The sequence below is a fragment of the Schistocerca serialis genome, chromosome 1 (genome assembly GCF_023864345.2).
Source record: "Schistocerca serialis cubense isolate TAMUIC-IGC-003099 chromosome 1, iqSchSeri2.2, whole genome shotgun sequence".
Lineage (NCBI taxonomy): Eukaryota > Metazoa > Arthropoda > Insecta > Orthoptera > Acrididae > Schistocerca > Schistocerca serialis.
This window is the reverse complement of record NC_064638.1, coordinates 238,152,708-238,165,623: the sequence shown is the minus strand read 5'-3', so window position 1 is coordinate 238,165,623 and position 12,916 is coordinate 238,152,708. Positions and strand designations below refer to the sequence as shown.

Sequence of the window (12,916 nt, the reverse complement as noted above, 5' to 3'; positions counted from 1 at the left end):
ACAGAAGTGCCGCAACACGGCGTGACATGTACTCGACTAATGTCTGAAATAGTGCGGGAGGGAATCGACAGCATGAGTTTTTCAGGTCTGTCCTTAAATCCGTAAGAATACGAAAGGGTGTAAATGTCTTATGAACAACACGTTGCAATGCATTCCAGATATGCTCAATGATGTTCATATTTGGGGAGTTTGGTGGCCAACGGAAGTGTTTAAACAAAGAAGAGTGTTCCTGGAGCCACTCTATAGCATCTATGGACGTGTATGGTGACGCATTGTCCTGCTGGACACAGTTCGCAGATGAAATTTCTGTCTCTAGGTACACATTCCATTGCGCATTCCATCGGAATGCACAATCAACGTGAATCGATGCAGGTGATCAGATAGGATGCTTACGTACATGTCACCTGTCGGAGCCGTATCTAGACGTATCAGGCGTCTCATATCATTTCAACTGCACACGCCCCACACCAATACAGAGCCTACACCAGCTTGAACATCCCCTACTGACACACAGGGTCCATGAATTTATGATGTTGTCTCCCATACCCATACACATCCATCCCCTCGATACGATTTGAAACGAGACGACCAGGCAACATGTTTCGTCATCAACAGTCCAATGTAGGTAATGATGGGCCCAGCCGAGGTCTACAGCTTTGTGTCGTGCAGTCTTCAAGGATGCACAACTGGGCCTTCGGCTCCGAAGGCCCGTATAAATGATATTTCGTTGAATGGTTCGCACGTTGACACTTGTTGATTGCCCAGATTGAAATCTGCAGCAATTTGCGGAAGGCTTGTACTTCCGTCACGTTGAACGATTCTCTTCAGTCGTCGTTGGTCCCGTTCTTACAGACTCTTTTTCCGGTAGCAGCGATGTCAGAGATTTGAAGTTTAGCCGGATTCCTGATGTTCATGGTACACTCGTGAAATGGTCGTACAGGAAAATCTCCACTTCATCGCTACCTGGGAGATGCTGTGTCACGTCGCTTGTGCGCCGACTAAAACAACACGTTCAAACTCACTTAAATCTTGTAACCTGCTATTGGAGCAAAAGTAACCGAACATAGGCGCCAGACAATTGTTGTCTACTATAGACGTTATCGAACACAGCGCAGTATTCTGCCTGTGCCAGTTACTTTGGCACTTCAGTGTATAAACACGGAGGCGGCAACACTGGATGTGTGCAACTGCCACTAGATCGATAATGTTTATTGCTTACTTGGGAAGTAGTCTGAAATGGTTAGCTATAAAAACAATAGATCTCTAAGTTGAAACTAGTTGGATAACAAAGAGGAGTTGTAAATAAAAGTGTCAGTCTAAGTGGGAAAAAAGTTGATATTCTTGGATACATGGCATGATACAAGAAAGTGGAATGAAAATGTAATGAGTGTTAGAAATCTGTGACACACTGGGACTCGAATGCGCGTTTCGTACTTATTGTGAGGAATGCGAAGTGACCATTAGGCTTTCTTTCCACCTGTGGCTTCCGAACACCATCACCAGCCGTAATTTCAGAGGGTGTTGCTGACTAGTCCTGGTAGCGAACGGGGTCGGTGGAGGACAGTGGCTTGCCCTGCCGGAACAGATATATACTGACGAGCCGAAACATTATGATTTTTGCTTAATGGCGTTTGGAAACCAGCACAGTAGCAGTTTAATATGGCACTGATTCAACATGTCCTTGTTGGGTTTCCGGACGTATGTGGCACTAGATGTCTACGCACAGGTCAAGTAACTCCCAAGCATTACGGACCAGTAATTGGTGGGCCTGTAACTGTCACCCAACAGTTTCCCAGATGTCTTTCGTTGGGGATGGGATCACGAGAATTCGCGGGCCTAGAGATCATCGTGAGTTCGGTGTGATGCATCTCAAATCACTATTGCACGATTGTGACGTTTTGAGACAACGTTTATACTACTGGAAGGTGTCATCGTCGTCGGGGAATATGTTAAACATGAAGACATGCAGTCGTCTACAATGAAGCTCACATAGTCTACAGCTGCCATGGTGCCTTTGCCTATTGGTTAGGTCATATGGAAACGCAGGTGGGTGTTTCACACTGCGTAACACTGCCCTCATTGGTCAGCGTCCGCATTGTAGTTGATGTGTCGAAAATCTGTTCGCCTGGCTGACGGGGCATCCATACGTGATCACGGACCTGGTGTAACAAGAAACATGTATAATCCAATTTATCAACACTTTTCCTATGATCCACGGTCCAATCTCTATGATCCTGTGCCCCAAGCACCGTAACTGTCGATATAGATGCTCAAGACTGGGACAAGTAGAGGTCATCCGCTATGGTGCAGCACGCGCTGAACCGTGTGCCTCGATACAGTTGTGGCTTCACCAGCCTGCACCGGCGGTGTACTATGTCGTCAGATCTGCCACAGATCGTCGCCTATTCTGCCCTGTAGAGCGGGCAAGCCTCCAACCTCCACGTCATGAGATGAAGGGTTAACCTTAACACCTCGTTTCCTACGAGTAATTTCACATTTGGTAGACACGACAATAGCGGTGTCGCCGTTTCCGAGACGTTAGTCTCCAGGTGCGAGATGTCTTTCTGCTATTTGTCAAAGAGACGTCATTAGATTTCTCTATGTGCAGCTTCTATTGTCCGTGGAATGACTCCCCATTCGTCTCTGAATCGCATACATAATTTTCTTACCGCATCTCATATTAATTGATGAAATATAAAATATAAAAATGCAGTAAATGAAGCAGGCAAAAAGGAATACAAACGTCTCAAAAATGAGATCGACAGGAATCGCAAGGGGGGATGGCTAGATTACAAATGTAGGGAAGTAGAGGCATATATCGCTACGGGAAAAACAGATAATGCCTACAGCAAAATTAAAGAGACCTTTGGAGAAAAGAGAACCACTTGTGTGAATATCAAAAGCTCAGATGGAAACCAATTTCTAAGCAAAGGAGGGAAAGCAGAAAGTTGGAAGGAGTATGTAGAGGTTCTATACAAGGGCGATGTACTTGAGGACAGTATTATGAAAATGGGAGAGGATGTAGATGAAGGTGAAATGGGAGATATGATACTGCGTTAAGAGCTTGACAGAACACTGAAAGACCAAAGTCGAAACAAGGCCCAGGGAGTAGACAACATTCCGCTAGAACTACTGATAGCCTTGGGAGAGCCATCCCTGACAAAACTCTACCACCTGGTGAGCGAAATGTATGAGACAGGCGAAATACGCTCAGGCTTCCAGAACAATATAATAATTTAAATCCCAAAGAAAGCAGGTGTTGACAGAAAATTACCGAACTATCAGTTTAATAAGTCATGTCTGCAAAATACTAACACGAATTCTTTACAGACGAATGGAAAAACTGGTAGAAGCCGACCTCGGGGAAGATCAGTTTGGATTCCTTAGAAATGATGGAACACGTGAGGCGATACTGACCCTACGACATATCTTAGAAGCTAGATTAAGGAAAGGCAAACCTACGTTTCTAGCATTTGTAGACTTAGAGAAAGATTTGATAGTGTTGACTGGAATACTCTCTTTCAAATTCTGAAGGTGGCAGGGTAAAATACAGGGAGCGAAAGGCTATTTACAATTTGTAGAGAAACCAGATGGCAGTTATAAGAGTCAAGGGGCACGAAAGATAAGCAGTGGTTGGGAGTGAGACAGGGTTGTAGCCTATCCCCGATGTTGTTCAATCTGTATGTTGAGCAAGCAGCAAAGGAAACAAAAGAAAAATTTTAGTAGGAATTAAAATCCATGGAGAAGAAATAAAAACTTTGAGGTTCACCGATGACATTTTAATTCTGTCAGAGACAGCAAAGGACCTGGAAGAGTAATTGAACCGAATTGACAGTGTCTTGAAAGGAGTATATAAAATGGACACCAACAAAAGCAAAAGGAATGTAATGGAATGTAGTCGAATTAAGTCGGGTGATCCTCAGGGAATTAGATTAGGAAATGAGACGCTTAAAGTAGTAAAGGAGTTTTGCTATTTGGGGAGCAAAATAACTGATGATGGTCGAAGTAGAGAGGATATAAAATGTGGACTGCAAATGGCAAGGAAAGCGTTTCTGAAGAAGAGATATTTGTGAACATTGAGTATAGATTTAAGTGTCAGGTAGTCGTTTCTGAAAGTATTTGTATGGAGTGTAGTCATGTATGGAAGTGAAACATGGACGAAAAATAGTTTGGACGAGAAGAAAATAGAAGCTTTCGAAATGTGGTGCTACAGAAGAATGCTGAAGATTAGATGGGTAGATCACATAACTAATGAGGAGGTACTGAATAGAATTGGGGAAAAGAGAAGTTTGTGGCACAACTTGAGAAGATGAAGGGACCGGTTGGTAGAACATGTTCTGAGGCATCAAGGGATCACAAATTTAGCATTGGAGGGCAGCGTAGAGGGTAAAAGTCGTAGAGGGAAATCAAGAGATGAATACACTAAGCAAATTCAATAGGATGTAGGTTGCAGTAGGTGCTGGGAGATGACGAAGCTTGCACAGTATAGAGTAGCATGGAAAGCTGCATCAAACCAGTCTCTGAACAGAATACCACAACAACAATTACAATCTCAGATCCGAAAATACACCAGGCGGCATGCAGTCCTACGATTGGCAGTAGTTAAGATATTTTTTGCTTATCACTGTCTTAAATGCAATGAAAGGAAATTATGATACGATTTAATTCATTTCAAACATAACTTTTTGCTGATCTGTAACAAGATTACATTTTACCAAAATTAATTCCTGTGAAAAAGTTTGAGTGTCTAACATACGTGACGAGCTCTCACAGCTGTCAAGACAAGAGAGTCTGGTTTATTTCGTTAATGCGTTCTTCGATGTGTAAGAGTACATCGCTTCTTGTGCCAACGCGATGCTTCTCTCCTTCTCCGGCGTTAATCGACAACTCTAGCAAAACCTGTAAGTGACAAAGTGGATCTATATGGGATGTCCTAGTCTGCATCAGTTGGAATGTTAGTGAATGGTGTTCCGTATTCGCGTCTCTGCTACCAAGATCTCGCGATGCTCCAAACAATCGTGGCGTGTTTCTGCCTTCGCAAGCAGCAATAATACTATCGATATATCAGCGATTATAGTATGCTGCCGACTATGGCCTCTCACGTTTGCACCCTAAAAATTTCTTTACGCATAGAAAGGACGTTGCTAGTTGATTTGAGGTACCTCTGAAGTCGAGATTATTACAGATGATAAGTTTTCTAAAAACATCTTGTTGTGGAAACCACACTAGCATTTGGCTGAGGAGTTTTAGAGAAATTCTGGGATACCCAAGACTCCCCGCAATGACGGGACAGACGTTCACCAGTGCAACACGTCTTCCGTTTAAATACCCGTTATATCTGTAGCAATGGTATTTAAGTATGACTTGTGTTAAATAAATAACGAGAAAATTGTTTTTTTGAAAAATTTTATTTATTCGTCTACATCGCAGATGGTCTCTTCTTGAAAGTAGTCCCCAAAAGGTATTATACACCTAGGCCAGAGCTTTTTCCAGTCCCCGAAACACTTCTGTAACTCGATCTTTGGCGTAGCTTTTAGCTGTCTCAGATATGCTTTGTTAACGTCGTTTGTGCTTGCAAAGCGACGACCCATGGGACCGTGCTGGCGAATATGGATGCAGGGCATCATCACACTAGCGTTGTTTGCCGAAACTTCACGAACGGGCTACGAAGAATGGGCAGGTGCATTGTTGTGGTAGAAAATCCATTAAGTGCTTCAGCACAAATTTAGTTTTGTTCTTTTCTTTGAATGCTTCTTGAAAACTCCGTTGAACTTGTAATTTTATCTTTCGATCTTGTGGATAAAGGTTATGCTGTTAAAATCTAAAAGCCATAAACTTCACATCGGACCGGCTACTTCAAGCTATATTTGGAGATCCACAACGCTTCCACTGAGACGAATGAACCTTAGTTTCGACTCAATATCGGTAAACCCTTGTTTCATCAGCTGTTATGACGCGTTGCAGTAGCTTTCCATTGATGATCTAGTAATTCCTTGGATTACTGTAGTATTCTCTGGCAGATAATTGATGCATAGCACAGTCCGGAAGAGCCTCAACATACTTCCGTTGGGTACTCCAGAAATTACTCCTAGATATGTCGATAACATGCTGCTTGGTCTCTTCCAAGTTATACTGTGTCCAGTGACAAATTTTACTTGTTGTGAAAACGAGCTACACGATTACCGGGACCCAAGGAAAGCTGCAACTGTCTGACAGCCTCGATATATGGGTTTCAGGTTGTCATGCGAGAAGAGCACAATTTGCGTTTCCTATGACCGAAGTTTTCGGAATAGGTGCAGCTTGACATCGTGTTTCAGATGCGACAGGTAAGGACTGTTAGGAGAATGCAACGAGAACAAATAACAGAATGAAGGCTTCACGACCGAATGACATTGCTGCGAATAAACCCTTCGGGGTACAAGGTCGTGATCCACGAAACTCATCCGTTCCTAACGTGTCGTAAAGAACTGCGCTAGATCTTCACAGGTGCACCAGTCAGCAAGATTCAACGAAGGAGCAACGCCTCTGAAGATGTTCAGCGCAAGTTCTGCACGAAAAGTTAAGGAACAGAAGCGTTTCGTGGACCATGACCTTACACCCGAAAGGTTTACCAGCAGCAAAGCAAATCACAGCCTCGCACATTTCCTGTATTTGTGACTGGGAGTGTCGTGCACTAGGACTTTTCGCTGCTGAGCGCCACCTCATGCCGGCGCGCCTCACCTGTAGCTGTGGCAGGCGGAGTGGCTACGGCCGTGTTCGTCGCGGCCGCGAGCCTCGTACATCATGACGGCCAGCGGGCCGCCCTGCGTCTTCAGCTCCTGAGACACCCGCACGAACAGGTACGCCATCGTCGACAGCGGCAACACGTACCTGCAACACGTGCGTACCGGCGTCCAGCATTACCCCTACAGTAAAAGGAAAAAAAAAAAAAACTGCAGGGTATCTGACGAGTCAGCAACGTACAATGACTAACGAAAACATTATGACCTCCTGATTAATACCGTATTCACGCTGATTTGCATCGCAATACACCAGGGATTCGACGTTCTCGGTAGGTTTTCGACGTATGAGGCACAAGACATGTATTTATAGTTCACTCAGTTCCCCGTAAATTACACGCCGATTTCGATTTTTTTTAAAAATTCTATCCTTGTGACAAAAATAGTTATCTTAATGTGAGATGTCGAGAAAGACATGAAGCATGAAGAGATACAGATGTTCTGTAATGACATTATCGTTGTCCACAAGTGTCATGGTGTCTTCTATTACTAACATAGGTCCCATGCAAATAGTAGTGAGTTCGCTCCATACCATAACATTGCCCCCACCGGCCTCCGCCTGTACCATGAGGCATCTTCTAAGCAGCCGTTCAACTGCTTGCTGGCGAACGCAGACATGGTTCAAATGGCTCTGAGCACTATGGGACTTAACTTCTGAGGTCATCAGTCCCCTAGAACTTAGAACTACTTAAACCTAACTAAGGACATCACACACACCCATGCCCGAGGCCGGATTCGAATCTGCGACCGTAGCGGTCGTGCTGTTCCCGACGGTAGCGCCTATAATCGCACGGACACCCCGGCCGGCGAACGCAGACATGATTCTCTGTTCAGTGCAACAAGGAATGTCCTTCCCCCTACCAAGTGACTAGTTTTCATTGATACGGGATCAAATCTCGATGATCTCAATCCCACTACAATTTTAAATTGATGATGTCAGCGCTTCAACGCAGAGGCCCATTTTCAACATTGAACACTGAACGGTGCGCTCTGAAGCACTGTCATGTGCCTGGGGCCTCCCGTCGGGTAGGCCGGTTGCCTGGTGCAAGTCTTTTTAATTGACGCCACTCCGGCGACTTGCGTGTCGATGTGGATGAAATTATTATAGAGACAACACCCAGTCCATGAGCGGAGAAAATCTCCGACCCAGCTGGGGATCGAACACGGGCCCCTCGCATGGCATTCCACCACGCTCACCACTCAGCTATGGAGGCGGACTTTGAAGCCTCGTGCTGAGTTGTCAGGTCGGCCACAGATCATCCCCTACCTAACTTTATGGATTGGGCAACCCTCCGACCTCCATGCTCCGTGATGAAGCGTGGACGTCCAACACCTTGTCGTCTGCTAATGGTTTCTCGTCCTTCAACCACTTCTATACATGGCCAGATGGTGGCACACGAACAGCCAACCAGCTTCTCGTTTCCAGTATGCTCGTTACCAGGCGCCGGCCCACAACAATGCCCCCTTTTGGTAAAATCTCTGAAGTAATTGGATTGTCTCATTTGTGACCCTTATAGTCACAAGAAAGATTCTCCCATCCCACTTATATACTTTCCTTGCTATTTCAAGCGATCACAACGCCAGTATCTGGCAATCGATTTCGCAGTGGCTTGTGGTCATTGTTTTTTCCGATTTGTGCATATTCAGCTCAGGGACGGAGATGTGGAGCACATATGGATAAAGCTCCAAACCATCGTATGACAACATGCCTAATGCCGAGCAAGGTTGTCAGAGATGAGAAACATTCGTCAACATTGAGCAGCCATGTAATAAAATTTGTACGAAAGAATAAGAAAGGTTTTTTGATTTCCTTCCTCTTGCTTTTATGCTCTTTGCTGTGTGTGGACTGTACAACCTATAGTCCGGCTACCCTTCAGACAGCAATGGTATACCAGCGGCCTAAGCATGAAGGGGTTTCGACCATGCATGCTGCCTCGTGGGCCAGCAGTCGGCTGAGCAAGTGCAGCGGTAGGTTGATGGCCCTGCAGACCTGTTTTCATTTGTGGGCTACCTGGGTGTTTAGGATGACATAAAGCCACTCCGAGCATCTTTCGTCGAATTCTAGGCCAGGCGTTGGCTGCACCCTCACTTCTTTAGTCACACTCTCGACTGCAATCCTCACCACATACAATCCCATGCAGAAGCGGTCAACACTGACTGAGAGAGCCGCCAGTGTCTGCCTTCAGAATCATCATGACTTTCTCTCTGCATCCAAGACGGGCAGGAACTTGCTACCGGCTGTCTGCCTTCGCTAAGTCATTTCGTTCTGCTTGCAAATGAACGTTAACTTTGACTGTTTCGTCATTAAGGGCTTCCTCCTAAGTCCAAGCTTTCGTAATTTCAGCTGCTAATCACAAACTTTAGCAAACTACTGTAATGATTAACTTTTCTTCAAAGGAGGCGTATTTTTATGTATGTCCTTTTCAATAAAACTGTTCTACATCGTTTACCTAGGCTGTGTTCTCAGTGCGCCTCAACAGACGCATAACTAAGGGCTGCTGCTTCGCCTCTTCTTCCATAAGTCAATATTGCCAATAATTCGTTTTTGTAATCAAGCGCTGTTCTCATAATTCCACACGCGATACGCCTTGTGATGATATACATTACTTCCATTTATATTTCCAATGAAATTAACGCACCTCGCGCCCGTAAATTCTTCAGTCTGTTGCTGTTCGTTGCACTGATGCTCACATTTATCTCGTATGTGACTGTTTTTCTGGTTTATATGCAACATATTAACACGCGATTATTATTAGATCGGTTTCTTATATCTAATGACCTCTTCGTAATTACAGAGGATTGTCGAAGTATAGTTTCACCAATTAGGATACGAGACACACAAAAACTTCAGTAGAAAAATGAATGGAAATGCTGGCTCCTTGGTTGTTCATTCAGTGTTGTAAATTATGAAAATGAAGGAGGGACAAGAGCAATAGAGACAGGAAGACCTCGTAAACTTACAAAAAGATATACTTTTGAAAGTGAATTGCAATTAGATAATTGGAAACGAAGAAAAGCAGTGGTAGGAAAAATATATGGACTAGGGAAAGGAATGAAAGCGGATGCAACCTGGTGGAGTTTTCCGGAGCGCACGATTCAAATACAGAAGATGCTTAATTTAAAAATAATGAAAAAAAATGTATCTGTATAAATTATGTGTGAAGTCATAAGATTTTAAATAACGTAATAGTAAGATAGATATTTAGAACATTTCCAGTTAAGGCCTGGATTCTGGTCATAATTCATTGGTTAAAAATCCCAGACTGAAGATATGGAACTGCGAGAAATATAGGAAATTGATGTGACTGGACTTGGATAAGTTGCCACAAACACAGTTTGCTGAAAGTTTAAAAGAGAACATTAGGTAATTACTAACCAAAACAAGGAAAGGAACGCAGTAGGAGAGGAATGGGACGCTTTGAGTGATGAATTAGTGAAGACAACAGAGAAAATGGCAGCAAGGAGAAGCCTAGAAGAAATCCTTAGAAAACAAAGAAGACAATGTAGCAAGTGAAACACTAAGTCGAATATGGGCGCCTAAATATTGATAGGAGGTGCAGAGTGGAAAAGGCGGAATGGCTAAATAAGAATCACGAATCACTATATTACAGTTAGCCGTTAAAGGAAAGTTAAAGAAACATTTGGAGAAAAGAGTCTGTGTGAACATCAACACCTCAGATAATAACCAAGTACAACGCTGAGAGCTTAAGATTGTGAAGGAAAGGACAGTTTATAGAAGAGCTATATAATGGAAAGAGTCTTGATGACAGTTTTATGCAAAGAGAAGAGGAAGTGAATATAGATGAGATGGATGGTTAAAACTGCTAGAATAATTTGACAAGGCTTCTGGAGTAAACCAACATTGGCAAAACCAACAATGACAATATTGTTCTTTTTGATATTCTGAATGCGACCCTTCAAGTTCAACAAGAATGTAACAATTCCAATGGTAAACAAGTTATGTGTTGGAAGGCGTATTACCGAATCACCAGTTTAACAAATTGTTGGAAAATTGTGACATACATTATCTATGAAAAGGTGGAATAACCGTCAGAATCGGAACTGGGGAAAAGTCAGTTGGGGTCCGAAGACGTTTAGTAGCACCCAAAGAAAATACTGATCCTAATGCTATTGGCTGAAGTAAGGAAAACCTACGATTACAGCAATTATAGATCTAGACGGAAGCTTTTCACAATGTTGGCTGGAAACATTCTATAAAACCCTGAAATTATGGGCGATAAAATACACGGAGCGAAGTTCGTACACAAGAAATCAAAATGCGTGTAAATGGGTCGAACGAACCAGAAAGGAGACAGGAGAGAGGAGGGAGACACTGTGTAGTTTCCTTGTTATCCAGTGTGCACATTGAGGAAGCAGTAAAGGAAACTAATGAAAAATTTTAAAAGGCCTACTAAAGTTCAGGGATAAGAGATGAAAACGGATCGTTTGCTGATGACATTAAAATTCTGATACACGGCAAAAAAAAAAAAAAAAAAAAAAAAAAAAAAAAAAAACTTCTAAGATCTGTTGAACGGAATGCATAGTGTCCTGTAAAGAGTTGATGAAATGAATATCGTCATAAACGAAACAAAGACAATGAAATTTAGTCGAATTAAATTAGGCGATGCAAGGGATTAGATTAAGAAATAAGACGCCAAACTTAGTTGAGTTTCGGCAGGGTGCATTTAATATTTTCTGCATTTCACTCATCGTCTGTTATTTTGCTGCCGAAATAGCAAAACGTATCGGTTTCTTTTAGTATCTCATTTCGTAATCGATGTCCTCAGGATCCTTTGATTTAATTCGACTACACCTTATTGCCCTTGGTTTACTGACGTTGATATTCATCTTACAACCTGTTTTCAAGACACTATACGTTCCATTCAACTGTTGTTCGAAATACTTTTCCGTGTCTGACAGAATTTCAGTGCCATCAGGGAACATGATAAGCTTTTATTTCTTCTACCTGGACTTTAATTCTCTTCATGAATTTCTTCACAGCTAGACGAAGTACAGATTGAATTACTTCAGAGATAGGCTGCAATATTGTCTCACTTACTTATCTACTATTGTTTACTTTTGGCGTCCTTAGATGCTTATAACTGCACTGTGTTTTCTGTACAAGTTGTGAATAACTTTTCTCTTGCTCCTTTTATTATCTTCTAGTTTCTGAATTTCAAAGAATACAATAAAGTCAACATTTTCAAAAGCTGTCCCTAAATCCACAAATACGATAAACTTAAATTTTGAATTTATTAAACCTATCTTCTGAGACTCGTCACACACTGAGCATTGCCTCGTGTTTTCATTTCTCCGTAACCCAAACAGATATTCCCTGGAATTAGCCTCTACCAGTTTTTCCATTCTTACGTAACCAGTTAATATCAGTATTTAGCAGCCATGACTTATTAGACTCATAGTTAGGTAATACACCTGCCAGCACCGGTCTTTTTTGTAATTTTTATTGTTACATTATTCTACGAGTCAGAGGGTATTTCGCCAGTCTCATATATCTTATACACCAAATGGAATAGTTCTGTCATGGCTGGCCACTCAGTATCATCTTCCCATTTCGGTTGTTAACAGTGTCTTCAAATTCATTTCTCGTGAATACCTCTTCTAAGTATTTCTTCCACCTGATAACATCCTATTCTTTGCTTGCGACTGGCTTACTATCTAAGCTCTCGGTATACATACATTGCTTCTGTTTCCTCCCAAGTTCCTATCTGCGGCATTTATCTTTCCCACAGTCTTGCAGCTTACTACAACTTTCCATTTGTCCTTTAACCATTCACTCTTTGTCAACTTGTATTTCTGTTAATCTCATTTCTTAGACATCTATAGTCTATTTGTGCAGTCTGAAAACGAAGAAAAGATAATAATTAAGCCCCCATAAGACATCGCCGTATCTTAGTTTTACAAACGTGCACAGCATCGGTACGTATGTAAATCATTAGAGTCGTAGTTCTCTGAGGCAGGCAAAATGGCACCACCGTGGATTGGTTTTATTCTTGTTTGGTGTTGTTATCAGGCCTGGTAGGTTATATAAGGAGCGTAAACAGTGTAGTATAATGACAGATCACTGTGAATGACACAAAGATGCAACGTAATCGTTTGAGACAACATTATCAGGGTCT

At 42.6% G+C, this 12,916-nt stretch overlaps 1 protein-coding gene across 1 annotated transcript in view; it reads right to left on the bottom strand.

Moving 5' to 3' along the window:
- The window catches only part of LOC126461835 (prolactin-releasing peptide receptor-like), a 580,944-nt gene that overhangs the window by 100,028 nt on the left and 468,000 nt on the right, over window positions 1-12,916 (bottom strand). The window contains exon 4 of the mRNA XM_050096030.1: window positions 6,721-6,870. Coding sequence (XP_049951987.1) covers window positions 6,721-6,870 — 150 coding nt within the window. The remainder of the gene's footprint in view (window positions 1-6,720; window positions 6,871-12,916) is intronic.